Source organism: Phycodurus eques, chromosome 1 (assembly GCF_024500275.1).
Source record: "Phycodurus eques isolate BA_2022a chromosome 1, UOR_Pequ_1.1, whole genome shotgun sequence".
NCBI lineage: Eukaryota > Metazoa > Chordata > Actinopteri > Syngnathiformes > Syngnathidae > Phycodurus > Phycodurus eques.
The window spans coordinates 3,546,791-3,564,562 of NC_084525.1; the positions used below are offsets into that span (position 1 = coordinate 3,546,791).

Genomic DNA, 17,772 nt, shown 5'->3' on the forward strand with positions numbered 1-17,772 from the left:
TGCACCCCCCATTCAGCCGGTGGGGCTGCTGTGTCTTTTCTCATGGGGGGGCTCTGAAGTCATCAGAAAAGCCCCCCCTCTGTATTCATGTGCTCATTGTCTCTGTAAGTCTGTTATTAGAGGGGGCATCAAGTTACAGCACACTACTGATGAGAAGCTCACAGACTTAACAGTTACAGGTGGTGGGAGGTGGAGTGGAAGCTGTGCGGCATTCTGCACCAGACATCTGTGCGCATTAATGACAGAACATTTTATCAACCTTACATGACTCGCTCCAATTTATAAAAACTTAAGGCTGTGTCAGTGTTGTTGTTTTTTTATTCTGTATTGGATTAATATGAACTGTTACACAAAACACTTCAAATAAATAAATAATAATGATAACAATCTAATAATATATACGAATAATATAATATAATAATAAATGTTTCTGTGTACAGTATATGACAAAGTTATGTTATTTACAAAAGTAGATATTTATATTTTTGTTTTGCCATTTTCGGGGGGCACAATTCCATTTCAATTGTATTAATTAAAGGTAATTGTGGTGGTATTAATAACAAAAACACATTGACATTTATCGTCATTTGTAAATCAATGTATTTTTATTTTGCAATTTTTAAATAAGGTTATATCCTGGGATCCAATCATAGTACAAAAGAAAAAACAATCTGCGCAATCTGACTTTTTTTTGTCACATACTGTACGTCTGTAAAACACAACCACTGGGAAAATATCTACAAATAATAATATTAGATAAAAATACAATCCACAAATCGAATAGCAATAGTTCTAGTATTACAACAGATTCAAAGAAATTATTAGAAAATGGATACAATTTGAAATCGGAGACCAAAGAATACTTTGACCAGTGTAAGAATAGGTACAAAGGTTTCTTAGTCGCCTAAATTTAAATGACCAATCGAATGGGTGTTTAACGTTTAAATCCACATGCAAATGCATCCCCTAACGGCAATTAAAAACAATTTAACAAGTGGCCCCGGCTCCCAAACAAGCGTGGTTTCGAACGACGCGGATTGCATTAGCCTTGTACTTTACTAAACAGCTCGCCAACATCTATCTAAGAATCGAGTTAAGGGTTCCACCAATTTGCAGAATTGGATTTTGTGAGTTTTAGCGCTTTGTGTTTATCTAATCTCCGGCATTCACGCAGACACCGGTGGAAATGTCCAAATGTGTCACTGCACAACTTTAAAGGCTTTTCCCATGTATTGCAGCCTAGTGACCCATTCTAAATAACCTATATCATTGGGGATCTGTGGTTTATAAAAGAGTCTATTGGGGCCTGTGTTGAAAGGGTTTTTTTTTTTTTTTGGGTGCAAGCTTGGATGAAAAGTGCAAAGAGGAGGATAAAGGAAAAAGTATAGGAGATGTCAGGACGCCTTTGGAAGGAAAACAAACTGCAGAGAGCAATGTGAGTTGACTTAATCTGATTAGGGTAACCTCATCAACAGCCCACTTAAAAGGGAGAAGAAAGACTTGAATTGGGGCGAGAAGCAAAAGAAAAGGCTCTCTCTCAGTGTTGAGAAAGCCAAAGGGGCTGTGTGAATACGTCACATTGTACTGGACATGCTGGTCTGCAGATGGCAAAACGACAACAAGCCATTTCAAAAGTGAGGCGAATATAATTGATCATAGGTTTTGTTTGTTTGTTTGGTTGGTTGTTTTTTTTGTTTGTTTTTTTACCGCCATCTTCATACAGATATGAAAACAGTCAAGAGTAATACGATTAAAGGAGAGTAAAAATAACATGTGTGGAAAAATGGCCGTATTATTCCAATTTGTGTTGCCTCACCAAAATATTCCCACATTCTTGAAGTCTGATCTTTTAGAAAAGACTTTGGTATCTCACCAAACAAAAGGACACTACTGTTTTAACACCGATGTCAGCTCGTGACTCCCAAATTCAACAAATCCCTATCACAGCAACACAAATGACATTTCCTGATGTCATCCGGTATAATTCCCTTCATCCTTGGCCAATGGCAAGCCCATGGTTTTATAGTTGAACACATTTGTTTGCCTTGGTTTTCCCTCTTTAATTACATTCCATAATAGGTTTATCAAAGCGCTGTTGTTGTGCGCTGGTCTGCTAATTCCTCAAGTGGGAGGTGAGGGGACTGCCGCAGCCACAGGTGTCCTCTCACTCTGGAGCACAAATCAGCAACTCTCGGTCCAAATAGCCGCTAATGAGACCTGGAAAAACAGGAAATAACCGAATGCCACAAACATCGCCTATGTCCTAAGATGATGCCAAAGTGCTCCAACATTGAAGGATACACAGTGAGAAATGGAAAAAAAAAAAAAAAAAAAGCTTACCTTATCTTATCATGTTGCTGTGTCTGAGTTTTGGACGCCCATAACGTAATAACTGGCCAACAACATAATAAAAGTCCTGAACCTGAAACGTCAGATCCTTTCGCCAGTAACATAATCACTTATTACGTCATTGGCCAATTATTACGTTATTTGCCTGGTAAAACAAAACCAAACCAAACTATATATATTCTTTGCAAATGTAATAGCTGAACCCATAATATTAAATGATGTTATAGGCATTATATTGTCTTCTACCAGTGAAGCCCATAACGTAATAATAGCCCAGAACATAATCACGTAATAGGCCCGTAAGATAATAACTGGCCAATAACGTAATAAAAGTCCTGACCCTATCAGATCCGCTACATTTGGAGATGAGCAGGCTTTGGAGCTGCAGATCAGGACTAGAGATCATGCTAACCGTCAAGTAGGCGCGTACGTACCACCGGTGCTACTAGTACCACACTTTGAGGGTCACTGCATGAGAGTATGCAGCTATTCTTAATGATATGTCAAATGAGAGCGCTTTAGCAATTTATTGGGATTTGGAATACCTGTTTTTCAGCCATTGTCAGGTGGTTGTCACCTGTCACAAAAGCAGGCTCAGTCAAAGATGTCTTTTCTTTTCTGATAAATGTTTTGTGTTGAGTGACAGGGTTGGCAGTCATTAATTGGGTGTTTATTTGATGACGGGCCTTTTTGTGTCCTTGATGTAAAATTGAAAAAAATATATATCTTTAAATCGATTTTTTTCAATAACCGGCAGTGGGCGTGTCTAATTATAAGTTTTGTTAATATTAGTATATTTTGACATTTTTGGAGTGGTTTTATGGTGGTATTTTACGGTGTTCACCCTGTCCCTAGCACAGGGTTTGTATATATGAAGCTCTATCTTTCAATTAAAAAATGCTAAAATGGTGTAACTTTTACCATAAATTCCTTAAAGGAAAATAGAATTAAGGATTTCTCCTCATATCTACAAAACGTTTCAAAGTCTGTCTCTTATTTTCACGAAAACATTTCTGTCCCTGAAAGTTGCTGTCATTGCCGCCACGTTGACCATTTTCAGATCAATAAAGTTGATCGAAAATCCGATTCTTGAATTCCCTGTGTGGTTTTGTCTCGTCGCTCAAGCACATGCGGGGAGAGAGAGAAGTCAGACATTTGGATAACTGGAAGAGTACGTTTTTTGCTCCTTTGTACCCTCAAGTGACATTTTTTTTTTTTTTTGCATGTCATTACCAAACGACTTGTAGTGTTAACATGTGTAAAGATTGTCCTGGAAAAACTCGATAATCGTGTAAAAATGGTGTACGGGACTAGCTAGCTGAAAGAAAATTTAACGCTTACTCTACCAGCATAGCACAGTTAGCTAAACACTTTAAAAAGTCATGACCATCACAAGATTAATCCATTTTTAATCAATATGCCATTGTGGCGGTAATGACATTTGTATCTGACAAAAAAAGACCAAATTAAAAAAAAAAAAACATCTTAAATCAATGTATGAACAGATTCTGACTCACAGAAAGAGGACAATTAAGGTAAGGTATATATAGCTTTTGTGACATTTTATTTGTGAGAAAACCGCACATCAAATAAACACCCAATGAGGTTTACTCGGCAAGGTGATGTTTTCCGAACCCTGATTTGCCACTTTGTCCGAATGAAATTTCCCACAGTATTCGAAGCCAAGCAAAGGAGCATTAGAACTGCATCCGTTGCTGTAAACACCACCGAGAACCTAATTGGGCAGCGTCTACGAAGATTGGCCAAATGAAAGCAGCTAGCGCAGATTGAATTGACTCCCCTTGTGCATTCTGCGCATGGATTCCCGAGAGGTACATGGGCTCATTGTGCAAAAACAAATTAAGCAGACGGCAGTGAAAAGGAGCTGCAGAGCATTGAGCGGCTCTGGACAACAGATCACTGAAGTCGGCTAAATCTGCAAACACTGCTTCTCCCCACTATTTGGGGCTTTTCATCTCTTCTATAGCTTCGAAGGCTGAGTCAAAAAAGCAAGCACTTTCGGCTCTTTTCTGGTCAATGTTGCTGCAATTCCTATTCTTGAAATTCCTCGGCAAAGCCGTGTCGGCATGGCATATCAGCTTTCATGATGTTCTAATGACAGAGTGACTCCAAAAGTCCTTGAATGAGAATTCCTCCAGTCTTTGTTGCCTCAGTCGCTGGACCTTTTGATATGCACGTCCGGGGAAGGCGAACTATTGGCAGATATGCTTTGAAATAATAAGAGCTGTCCAACTTCTTCGGATTCGGCTGGTGCGACTCCACCTATACGAAAGGATTCAACCCAAAGCCTATTAACTCCTATGCAAGCATTAGGTTGTGTAATATTTGCAGAGCTCCGTAGAATTAGATCTGCATCATTTGGGGCCGATCCAAAAGCAAACAAAGCGAACGTGGGTCCAAGCACGCACAGCTGGCCCTTGAGACTCGGGATCCTGGGCAAACGAGCGTCCGGCATGCCTCAGCGCAGCTCAGCCTTGGGGGCGTATGAACCGCCCGACAATGGCTTACACACTCCACTCCGGCGGGGCTTAGCAACATTTTATTACATTTGGCCCCTTTCAATAGACTGCGGGCCAAAAGAGGATCACAGAATTTGTCATCAGTTTTAAGATTACCCCGACATCTACGCCTCCTCAGACTCGGTAATGCTCCTTTTGTTCGAGAATATCCCCCGATTGAACATGGAAATCTATTCTTTGAATTTGGAGTTACGGTTGCAAACGGCAGTCAACAATGTTATTTCTCCAACTTCTCATATTGTTATTATTTATCCATTCAGGGCCGTTTGTGCATAAGTCTGTTTCTGTTACGCACCGGGCTTGTGCACCTTCAAAGCATGCACATTTTCCCGTAATAGCTTCTGTTAGCACATCTGCCTCACAGTTCCGGGGACCGGGGTTCAAATCCCGCCAGTTTGGAGTTTCCATGTTCTCCCCGTGCCTGCGTGGCTTTTTCCGGGCACTTCAATTTCCTCCCACATCCCAAAAACATGCATGGTTGGTGGATTGAAGACTGGGATGGGCTCCAGCACGCCCGCGACACAGGAAATGGATGGATGGATGGAACCTCTGGCACACCCACGCGCAAAAGCCCCAAATGTGTGCGCACCAAGCAAAGAGGCGTGACCTATTGAAGTCTGAGGGTGGCTGTTATTCCCGGTTTGTGGAGTACTTCCTGAGACGTGAGTGGAATAGAAATCCATCCATCCATTTTCCGTACCGCTTCTCCTCACTAGGGTCGCGGGCGTGCTACTTCATTTTTGGACATACTTGGCAAATAAAGATGATTCTGATTCTGATTCTTTGGTGACAGCGTCCGGCCTTTAACTGGTGTCAAATTGTGAACATCCCTAGAAATCCCAATTGACAATCCTTTGGCGTACCTGTTGTGCTGTCGTCTTTTGCGCAGGTATTTGTATGGTTATCCTGTTGTCATACAAATTTAGTTCTCTAAAAAAAACAAAAAAAAACAAACAACATTCAAGTGAATGTCGGTGGTAAAAAAAAATACAAATAAAAAAAAGAGAAAACTTTGTGACAGTGGCAGTTTGAATACGTTTGATAGATATATCGCAACTCCCTCCAAACTTCAGCGGTACGGTGGGCGACTGGTTAGAGCGTCAGCCTCACAGTTCTGAGGACCCGGGTTCAATCCCCGGCCCCGCCTGTGTAGAGTTTGCATGTTCTCTCCGTGCCTGCGTGGGTTTTCTCCGGGCACTCCGGTTTCCTCCCACATCCCAAAAACATGCATTAATTGAAGACTCTAAATTGCCCGTAGGTGTGAATGTGAGTGCGAATGGTTGTTTGTTTGTATGTGCCCTGCGATTGGCTGGCAACCAGTTCAGGGTGTACCCCGCCTCCTGCCTGATGACAGCTGGGATAGGCTCCAGCACGCCCGCGACCCTAGCGGCTCAGAAAATGGATGGATGGATGGATGGACTTTCACGGGGCACTGTACTTACTACAGCGTTCAGCGTGCGGAGGGACAAAGGCCAACAAAACCACATCATCTGCAAAAAAAATAAATAAAAAAAAAAGCAGAGATGCAATGCTGAGGCCACCAAACCGGACACCCTCAACGCCTGGGCAGCGGCTAGAAATTCTGTCCATAAACGTTACGAACAGAAACGGTGGCAAATGGGCAGCCTTGGCGGAGTCCGAGCCTCACTGGAAACAAATCCCAAATGCAGACCAAACTCTGACCTCATATATAGCGACCGAACACCCCGTATCAAGGGGCCCGTACTCCGTACTTCCGGAGCAACCCCCACAGGACTCCCTGAGGGAGACACCTTCTTCAAGTCTTTATATATCATGCATATTAAAGACCTCCACTATATTTGACTACATCATGAAATAACATATAACGTTTAGGCTATTATTTTGGTAAACGTAACCGTCACAGTGCTTCCGTTAGGCTTTGGGTAAATGTGACAGAAATTCAATTATAGTAATATTTCTATTCATTACATGCAACTATTACAATTTCATTCTTGTGAGACACAAGATAACAAAACAGTCACAACAGCTTTTTGCATGATTATTTTTTATTTTATTTTTTTGGAAATGATTGTGCATTAGTAGACAGTTGCTCCTCCTTGTGGTTACCATGAAAGAGTGTGTGTATATATATATATATATATATATATATATATATATATATATATATATATATATACACACACACACACACGTGTTTCAGAAGACTGATAAGTATTTTATTTTTATTTTTGTGTTATTATTCTGACAACAATATACTTGACGCGCAGTTGCTGGTTATATGAACGTGCTATCGATTGAGAAACGGGATTATGTTCGCAAAATGGACGCCAGGTGGCGACATTCGCCATCCGCACAACCTGCCACAGCGACGCTAAAAACAAAACATAAACAACAACAACGTTTTATCGCGGACGTGCCGAAAGGGTTTTGGGTCTGTCTAGACAAAAAATAAATTCTCACAGCGGCAATGTTCACGTTTATTTACTTATATTGATAATATCTAAACAACCCATTTTAACCGAGCATTGTGCTGAAACCCAAAACGTCCTTTTTTTGTGTACTGTCCATTTTGTTTGATTGTGTTATTACTTGAGTCGAGCCTCGAGCACATTTGAATCTGACAGTATTGGCACGCAGACAGATGTGATCCCCCCCCCATTTCTCCGCCTGCCTGAGCTGCTCCCGCGTCGGAATGATTGACAGGGGGCTGTTCAGGCAGCCAATCGGAAACCGCAGCGTCTCATTTGCATAAAGCAGGCGCGCGCCATTGGCTGGCTGCACGCTGCGGTTTAAAAAAAAAAAAAAAAAGAAAAATCCTCGCGTGCCACGATCCCGCAGGCGGCGCGCAATCGGAAGCAAACATAAAAACAGAAGTTGATTGAAACCTAAAGCTCGTTTATGTTTACTTACACTCAGTGTTCTAACGCCTGTAAGATGAAAACACGTCCTAAATAAACCTCGTTTGTGTTCGACATTTGCGTTTTTGGCGAGCCGCGACTAAAGTTGGAGGCAAACATCTAAGCGCATTCCGCCGCAGCCTCCCAGCAGACATCCAGCCGGCTCGGCGAGCATGCGGCAGTCGCGGTGCCGGCTTTGTTGTTCCTCCCCGCGGGTTGACTGAGCAGCGCGTGACTGACGGCGCGCGGGGGGCGTCGGCCAATCGGCGTCCGGGCTCGCGCCCACTGGGCGAGCCCGCGTCGCCATTGGCCGAGGCGAGTGTGGGAAAGAATGCAGACGAGCTTTCACACGAAGTGGGAGCGCACGCGCCGGTATAAAGCTGCGCGGCGCGTGTCCGACGCACAAGCGGAGAAGACGTCTTTCGCGACAGGGCCGGATTTTCTTCTGAGTTCGGCGGACTTAAACGCCTTAAACGAACACTTTCTTCAACATCTGATTGTTCCGACAAGGGATTTATCGATTTGACATCGTTGCCCATAACAAAGTAACGATGCCAGCTGACAACATGGAGAAGCAGACGGGGTCCCCGATGGCCGGTGCCCCTGCGAACGGATCACACACGCCGGACAAGCCCAAAAATGCCAGCGAGCATAGAAAGGTACCCTTAAAATAATCACATTTATAGATATGTATATATAAGCAAATGATATTTATGCTGCACGACGTCCTGTAACGTGGATAAATCACTTGTGTCTCCGTTTTCATTCCCGGGCAGTCATCCAAGCCCATCATGGAAAAAAGACGCAGGGCGCGAATAAACGAAAGCCTCGGTCAGCTCAAGACGCTCATCCTGGACGCACTGAAGAAAGACGTAAGTCGACTTCAACGTTGTCACCGGGTTACCTTCTTTCGGTTCTTTACAAACAAAACAAAACAAAACAAAACAAAACAAAACAACAACAAAAAACAAATTGGAATGAACTTGGAATGCATCCTCCACAGAGCTCCAGACACTCTAAATTGGAGAAGGCGGACATCCTGGAGATGACAGTGAAGCACTTGAGGAACCTACAGCGTGTCCAGATGAGTGGTAAATTGAGTTTTATTATTATTATTATTATTATTATTATTATTATTATTAGACAAAATGCCACCAAAATAGAAAAATGACCCCAAAAAATTACTGTTTACTGAAATAATAATGATGTGTGCTAGTAGTGGAGGAGCATTTAATTGTTCTGTCTGTCACTATACGTCACTGGCGTAGATAGATGAGCAAAGATGTGGTATTTGTAGCAAATAAATCATAACTTCCGACCAATTAGGTGAAACTGGACCACTTCCAGCAGGGCGGTTTGGGAATTGAGTCATGATAAAAGTGAGTGCTTTAATTAGTGTTGGGAAGTTGCTCCGTTGAAAATGTAATTGCTAACAACAGTAACCATTTCAATTCTCAAAGTAATATCACGAATGGCATTGGATTACATTTTGATTACTTTTATTAGTTTTGAACAATTGCTTCAACAGGACCCTTGGATGTTTCCTCAAAAAAAATAAATAAATAAATAAAATAAAATAAAAAGTGGATTAAAACCATAAATCATTATTTCGGGGTTAACCACATTTTTTCTTGAGACAAATAATAAACTGCTCACTAAACATGATGAAATGTCAATAAATGGTTAAAAATGTCTTTGTTGCAATATATGTATACTGTATGAGTACAGCAGGTAGAAAACATGATAGCGTGTTGCGCGAATGACAAATGTGTGCAATTTAGACATTATTGCTTTATATAACGAACCGGATAAGTGAATGTTCCATAAAAGTCCAAAATGATAAGATGAAACTGCTCAAAAGTCAATTTTCCTTTATGTGTTCAAAAGTGTGGCAATGAATCAAAAGCTCAGACAAAACTAATAGACTAACTAACTCTTCAAGGTCATATTTGGAAAAATATGTCATTTCTGAGACGACGGCCAAATGCCGCATGACCTGAGAGAGCCAATCACAAGCGTCGGCTTTAGAAGGAGGAAGTGGTACGGGGCGGGGGGGAATCTGAGCTTTAACAGCTATTTTTCAAATGTAACTAAAATTGTGATCATGGAAATTTCCAAAAGCAACTGCAGTTTATTTGTACACATTTTCTCCAAGTCACGTACTAGATTCCAATTACATGAATTTTTCAATGAAATGACATCATCTTGTCACATGTAATTAGTTGGCCCCCGACGCTGGCTATAAAACGGAGGCGTCGAAAGTTGCCGAACTGTGAGCGGGCGCCACTAACATCAGCGCGTGTCCTCCTTCTCCTCCAGCAGCCGCGCTCTCCCCCGACGCCACCGTGCTGAGCAAGTACAGAGCCGGATTCAACGAGTGCATGAACGAGGTCACGCGCTTTTTGTCCGCCTCGGAGGGGGTGAACGTGGAGGTGAGGTCGAGGCTGCTCACTCACCTGTCCGGCTGCATGAGTCAGATGATGGCCATCAACTGCCCGCAGCAGGCCCTGTCCCAGCAAGCTCACGTCGGCCAGCCGCTGCACATCCAGCTGCCCTCCACCCTGCCCGTCACCCCCGGCGCCGGCGCCGGCGCGGCCTGCAAACTCAGCCCGGCCGAGGCCGCTTCCCCCAAGGTGTTCGGCGGCTTCCAGCTCGTGCCCGCATCCGACGGACAGTTCGCTTTCTTGATCCCCAACCCGGCCTTTGCGGCGGCCGCGGCCCCGGTCGTCCCGCTGTACGCAAACGCGGGGCTGCCCGTGGCTGTCAACAGGCCCTCGGCACCCACCGCGGCGTCCCCGGTCCACGGCATGACCTCCTTCTCCGCGGGGTCGCAGGCGGTCAGCCCGGTGGGAGTGAGCCCCGGTCCGGACGGCGGCGAGGCAGTGTGGCGGCCATGGTAGCGCCTCACTCGCCACCGAAAGCCAGTGTGGGAACGCAAACACGGAAATGCGGGACTGCCGCTGTTAAACGTTTGACCTCCGGCTGTTACGAGGATCTAACCTGTGAATTTTCTGTTACGCCACCCTCCAAAAGTTCACGTGGCTGTTCTTTTTGTTTCGTTTTATGGAACAGAAGCCTTAGATAGGACATTATGATTTATGACCCGTTCCAACAATTGGATTTTGGTGATAAATAACTTGTACATGCAGATGTGTTGATATATAGAATTTTTGCTATGAAGTACTTTTTATAAAAAGGTTTAGTTTTGTACAGTTCTTATTGATTGCTACACCAAAGCTGTTTTTTATATTGATTTTGTTTGGTTTGTTTGTTTACTAAAGACAAAAAAACTGGTGTTCTCCCAGTGTTTGAATAAATAATATTGCAGTATCAGTCTAAAGTCTATTTTTATGCCACTGTCCGTCTTCCACATCCGTATGCATAAATGCTTACACACACACACACACACACACACACATTAACTTGTTCAAAAGTCAAAATTCCAACATCAATATTTCCAGTGGGGATTTTGACTTTTGCAATTGGAACTGGCAACTTTTCAGTCAAGTTTGGCGGGATTTCTTAACATCTGGCTGTGTACGTGGGACAAAAGGGAAGATTTGTGTTTATTTTTTTCCTCTCTCTCTCTCCTGCTCGAGGTAATTAAAAGTTCTAAAGGGAATCTCATCTAAAATGCGGCGGGAGCTCCCAGAAGTCTCAAAGTCTATTCATGAGCCTGGGAAATGTGCTCAGGGGTTAATGTCACTAACAGATTGGCCGAGTGAAAGGAGAATATGGAAGGATCCTCGCTTCCTTTTGTCTGCCAATTGTTCAATTGCTCTCCCCCCACCAGTGGGCCTGCGACGCAACTCCAATGGGGGAAAACGAGCTAATTTGGTTAAAGCAGTAGCATAAAATAGTTAATCTAATCAAAATCATACTGTATGTGTACATGGCGCGCTGTGTTGGGGAGTTACGTGTAACAAGAATGTGTCATCCATCCATCCGTGGTCAACACCGCTTCTCCTGGTTAGGGTCACGGGGGCGCTGGAACCTATCCCAGCTGACATCCCAAAAACATGCGTGGTAGGTTGATTGAAGTCTCTAAATTGCCCGTAGGTGTGAATGTGAGTGCGAATGGTTGTTTGTTTATATGCGCCCTGCGATTGGCTGGCGACCGGTTCGGGGTGTACCCCACCTCCTGCCCAAAGATAGCTGGGATAGGCTCCAGCACTCCCGCGACCCTTGTGAGGATAAGCGGCTCAGAAAATGGATGGATGGATTAATAAAATTGTACTTATATTTGAAAAATAGTCACAAAAGATCAGATTATTATTTTTTTTTTTCATATGATGGCCTCCCTCTAAAGCAGACTCTTATGATTGGCTCTCTCTGAGCATATGCCATTATGCTGTCCGCCCAAATGTCACATTTTTCTAAAAATGACCTCAACACGCCACCTTGTGGTGCAATCTATTATTTGTCAGAGGTTTTGAAAATGTTAAGAGTTACACTTTTAAAAATCCATCCATCCATCCATTTTCTGAGCCGCAGAATTCTCCTCACTAGGGTCACGGGCGTGCTGGAGCCTATCCCAGCTACCATCGGGCAGGAGGCGGGGTACGCCCTCAACTGGTTGCCAGCCAATCGCGGGGCACATACAAACAAACAACATTCGCACTCACATTCACACCTACGGGCAATTTAGAGTCTCCAATTAATGCATGTTTTTGGGATGTGGGAGGAAACCGGAGTGCCCGGAGAAAAGCCACGCAGGCACGGGGAGAACATGCAAACTCCACACAGGCGGGGCCGGGGATTGAACCCCGCTCCTCAGAACTGTGAGGCTGACGCTCTAACCAGGCGGCCACCGTGCCGCCCACTTTTAAACACATATTTAAAAAAAACATTGACTTTTCGACAATTTCATCTTTATAATTTTGGATTTATTATGGAACATTCAATTATCAGGGTTGTCATAAGAAGCAATGTGATGTCAATCTTGCACATTTGTCATTAGGTCAACATGGTATTATGTTTCACACAAACACATGCGCGCGCACACAGGCACACACATGTACACGATATGTCTGTATATGTATAATTTTTTATTATGTAGTTACATTTCATCATGTTTTGTCATCAGTGTATAAAACCAATATGTGGTTAATTCCAAAACAGTTTTAATCCACTTTTTTGGAGGATCCTGTTGATACATTCATTTCAAATTAAGCAATCAAATGTGATGAGTTGTATTACTTTTGACAAAGTATTTGAGATAGTAGAATACTGTGGTACTATTTCATTTACAACAGGGTTACTTGTAATTGTCACCAACGACATTTCCACAGTCATTTCCCCGATCCTAATACTGACTGCCCACCGGTTGCCTGCGTGTGCGCTTTTACGCGCGACTCTCCTTTGCGTTCCATTAAAGTCTACTGTCTTCCTTGTGTGTATAAACGTCAACCCCTCCCTGCAGTAAAATTAGCTCCAAATCCGGAGGATGTATTTCTGCGTGCGGCGGCGTGGTGCTGGCCGTGTGTCAGCCACCAGCGACATGCAGCCGCATGCCCCTCCTCACTTGGGATTAAGTTACAGCATCTCGGTTTTATGGCCGTGCGCGTGCCTGGTGCAGAGAAATTCAATTTTACGCAAGCACTAGTGTTGAGCGTGAAATGATTTGAGCGAGTGAGGTATTAGTTTTTGCTCACGTTGAGTTTCTGCATATCTGTATGTGAGTTATTAGTTTGTTTTGTTGAATTTAAGCGGTCGGGTCGTGTTTGTCATTTGCGTGTGATTCTTATTTTCCTCATCCGGTGCAATGCCCTGCAGATGACACCGTGTCTAAACGACACACTGAGAGTCTCCTTTGCAAGGAAGGAGCCACACTCAGACAGCAGTTGGCAGTGTGCGTAGCCACTGCGGTTTGTCTTACTGCCTGCGCGTCTGAGTCAATAGTTCAGAGATGCCTTTGAGGAGCTGAGGTCGTGAGAACCGAACGAACTAGTCCGCCTGCGGTCGGGCACCGGGCCAGCCATTAAATCCCCGCCCGCAGGCCGCTCTGCTGAGGTGAGGAGGCGGACGCCCAGAAGTGAGACTCACGGTCCGGAGGGGAAAAAAAAAAAAAAAAAAAAGTTTGACTTGAAAAGAAGTGTTGATCCAAGAGTCAACTGTTAAAACAAGTCGAGTGAGTCTATTTTTATCGTATATTATTGGTGAGCACTTAAGCAGTCTACAGGCTCGTGTTACATGAAATGACTTGACTCGCGTCCAGATTCGGTTTCACGAGAGGGAATTCGGTTGAACGGTTGAAACAGGCTGGGAAAACCCTTCCCGATGATGAAAAGGATTCCTACAGAGGGTTGAATGTCCCTCGGGATGTGGCCGTCACGTCCCTCGGGAGCAGTGGCTATTGAGAGGTCAGGGGTCGCCGGAGGAGCCTCCATCTATCACTCTCATTAGCGACTGAATGGGCTGAACGCGCGCCGCCAAACGTTCAGCATCAAAAATCTCCCTCCGAATTTACAATTGCCATTGTTGTATAGACGCGGCCGTGTTTACGGCCGGCACTTGAGCGCTTTTCGTGCGCGAGTTGTGCCGCTAAAATGGCAAGTGCATAGCATAGCGTGCCCTGTCGTGCAATGGTTCCCATCCGTTTTACGTCAGCCAAAATCGACAGCACACCACCAAACAACAACAAAAAAGTATGAATACCAACTGAAACAATGATAATCTCTTTTCAATGTACTCAAAAAAATTACTTCCATTTTTGAACAAATGAAGTGAAGTCGGATCATTTGATGAGTGGCTTCTTCTCACCAATGTTAAAATAAAGCATCTCACTGCATCCCCATTTTTATGTTATAAACCGTAGCTTCCATCTATAATCTACGGACTGCATGTATGCGTACATTTACACCAGCGTCTCGGAGGTGTGTCAGAAAAGCTCCAGGACTGGCGTCACAAACAATCTATTTCAATGCGAGCCAAACAAACAACCAGCAAGTGTACAAAGAGATCCTGCGGCGTTTGCTTCGTGTCAGTGTCAGTCTGTGTGTGTTCTGGACAAGCCTCTTTGCACCTGTTGTCTTGAGAAGCAGAGGGTGAACAAGGAAGAGGAGATAAACAGGCCAAGTGGGGTGGTGACATGTTAAATAGCTGTTGAAGCTCAGGAAAGTACAATTTGATTCCTCTCCCTGTGTGTGACATGTTTGCACGCAGCACCCTATGAGGGAACTTAGATCGTCGTCACTTCACATTTCCTGTCTGTCTGTATTTATAGCCTGACAGCACAGAACGTGGAGGTTATCCCGGGTGGCCTGTCGCACCAAGCCTGATCAAGTATCACAGGGTCCCCTGTGGCACTTGCGCGCCAGTGTCCGGTCTTGCCTCGCAGTTGACGACAAGGCGTGTGTCTGAGGTCAGCTTTGGCTTTTCAGCAGCTTCTCCACTTTCAGTGCACGAAGCCCGCAGCCTTTGCAACTGGTGCAGATTCCAGCGAAGAACGTAGAAAGTCCCCCTTGGCACGGGTCATCCTGGAACCTCCTCGGTGGCCTTGGAGGAGCCTCAGCATGTTTGACTTATGTATTTATCTACCGAGGGGTCATCCTTGCCTATCCTGTGCAGTATGAGCAGCTGTTATTCTATTTTAGTTCGCGACTGCTGTAGCGATAAGTCCCAGCGATGAATACTCGACTAATGGCACTCCTGTGTTGGCAATGTGAAAATTAAACAGCTTGTTTTGCTATGATGAAGTCATGACCTCAGAGTTAGAATGCCAGTTAAATTATTATTTTTTTCTTGAATGGAGAACCAATATTTATTTTTTGAAGGAGAACCAAGGGAGCGTTGTATTAAGATTTACAACCCAAGTTTTTCAACCCAATTCCAAGTTCATGATTATTTGCTGAAAACAATCAAGTTTATCAGTTTGAACATTAAATATCTTGTCTTCGTGGCATTCGCACTCACAGTCACACCTTCGGACAATTTAGAGTCTTCGACGAACCTACTGTGCATGTTTTTGGGATGTGGGAGGAAACCGCAGCACCCGGAGAAAGCCCACGCAGGCGCGAGGAGAACATGCAAAGAGGCCGGATTTGAACCTGCGCCTCCAGAACTGTGAGGCAGATGTGCTAACCAGTCGGTCCCCGTGCCGCCCTTCCATTTGTTTTCATTTTCCAAAATTTACGAATGAATAAAATTGGGTTACCGCAGCAGTTTGTTGATTGGTCGGCATAGTTGTCACTGCCACGCTAAATTTGGGCCTAGTACCAAACAACCGCATGCCGGGTATAAAGAAAAGCTAATGTTGAATGTCGTCACTTATTGTTCTTCGTTTACTTTGGCATACTGCTTCTTGAATTCTCAACTCTTCTTAATTGACTGTGTCACACAATTTGTATGCACAATGCCTGATTAGGATTTACTGTTACTGTTGTAGCTGGCTAAACTGACTTAGGATTTGTGACACCTCATTGTTTGTATACAATATGTGGCACATTGTCTGAGCACAGGGCCAGACACTTAACCAGGAACAAAATTATTGTCCAGTGACCTTTTATTTTGAAATTACCCCAATATTTGTGAGTTCATTGCAATACTGAAAACACGTTTTTAAGGAAAAACGTTTTTGGTTTTTTATATTATGTGTCTACTACAATAGACACTTTATATCTTTTTAAAACAAACAGTGAAAAGCCAGAACAAAACAGAGGAACTATCTAGAAATGTCTACTGTATAGTAATTTTTTATTTTTTTTTAAACACTATGCTAAAATACAGTTAAATAATTTGTGGACAATGTTTAAATGTATTGTTAAGGAACTAAATATGCCAACAATATTTCAAACCAAAATTAGCTAAATAAAAAGTATCATCCACTGACTTTTCCTCTTAAAATAAAATGTGTTTGCACTAATGGACACCGAGAGAATCAGAATCATCTTTGTCTGTGGGAGTTGGAGCCACTGTAGTACTACAGCAAACAAGCCACTATGACAAAATATAAAAATATATTATATTATAAAAACACAAGTCCAGTACAACCAGTCATTGAGCAATGTAAGGTACCAGTCACGTGGTAATGCGGACAATTGTGCAAATTATGCAGAGTTGTCAAGCAATTTAAAGCGACTAGTTAGTGAGACAATTCTGGCACAACGGCAATTGTGCAAATAGGACAGAGAGTCCTCAAGCACTTAAAGGCCTCTTTATACTCCCGCGCTCGTGCAGCCGACAACAGTCGCATTGCATCACTTCAGAATCAGAATCAGAATCAGAATCAGAATCATCTTTATTTGCCATGTATGTCCAAAAAACACACAAGGAATTTGTCTCAGGTAGTTGGAGCCGCTCAAGTAAAATTGTTGCTGCGCGTAGAACGCCGCGGAGATCGACTCTCGTGATTGGTCCATTTTAGTCACATGCTGTGATGAGGTACTAAGCGTGCCCCTTGGTTCTACATACCATCGACGCCGCCGCCTTCTCGATCGATTTTGCAGCATGATTAAACGTATCATCTGGTCATCTAGGTCCATTTGTTCTAGCAGACACTGTTTCACGGTCGCCATTGTTGTTGCTTTGTTCGTTGTTACGGAAAGGAAAGTAAAAACGGCTACCGGAAATGGCCAAAAAATTGCAGTGGAAACTCCACCCTGTGGTGTCCTAGCCAATACCAGCCGTAGCGACACCCCCGACTTGGAAGTGAACTGCAGTACGTTTTCAAAACTGCGCGCGTGTGTTGCGCTCAAGTATAAAGGCAAACTGCACGCGGGATAGCCGCCCGCGCGAGTATAAAGAAGCCTTAAGTGGTCAACAACAGTTATGCAAATAATGCAGAGTAATAAAGCTGTGACTACGAGTATGGTATTAATGTCACAACAGCGATGCGCAAAATTTGGAAACACGTCACAATGGAATTATTATTACTATTAAAGACGTAAGTGGCAAGAGGGGGAGAAGTGACTGGAATGTCTGCTGGTTTTAGTATGCATTGTTCAATAGCATCTACCTGAGGGAAGGAGCTGGAAAACGTGAACAGGATGTGGCGGGTCCAAAAG

The 17,772-nt window shown here is 43.6% G+C and overlaps 1 protein-coding gene across 1 annotated transcript; it reads left to right on the forward strand.

The window, feature by feature from the left end:
- The first annotated feature begins 8,183 nt into the window (after positions 1–8,183).
- On the forward strand, positions 8,184–11,090 carry her9 (hairy-related 9). Its single transcript, XM_061703120.1, has 4 exons — positions 8,184–8,427; positions 8,545–8,640; positions 8,772–8,859; positions 10,088–11,090. Exons 1-4 carry the CDS (start codon positions 8,320–8,322, stop codon positions 10,666–10,668), a joined length of 873 nt encoding a protein of 290 aa, XP_061559104.1. The 5' UTR covers positions 8,184–8,319; the 3' UTR covers positions 10,669–11,090.
- Positions 11,091–17,772: the final 6,682 nt, after the last annotated feature.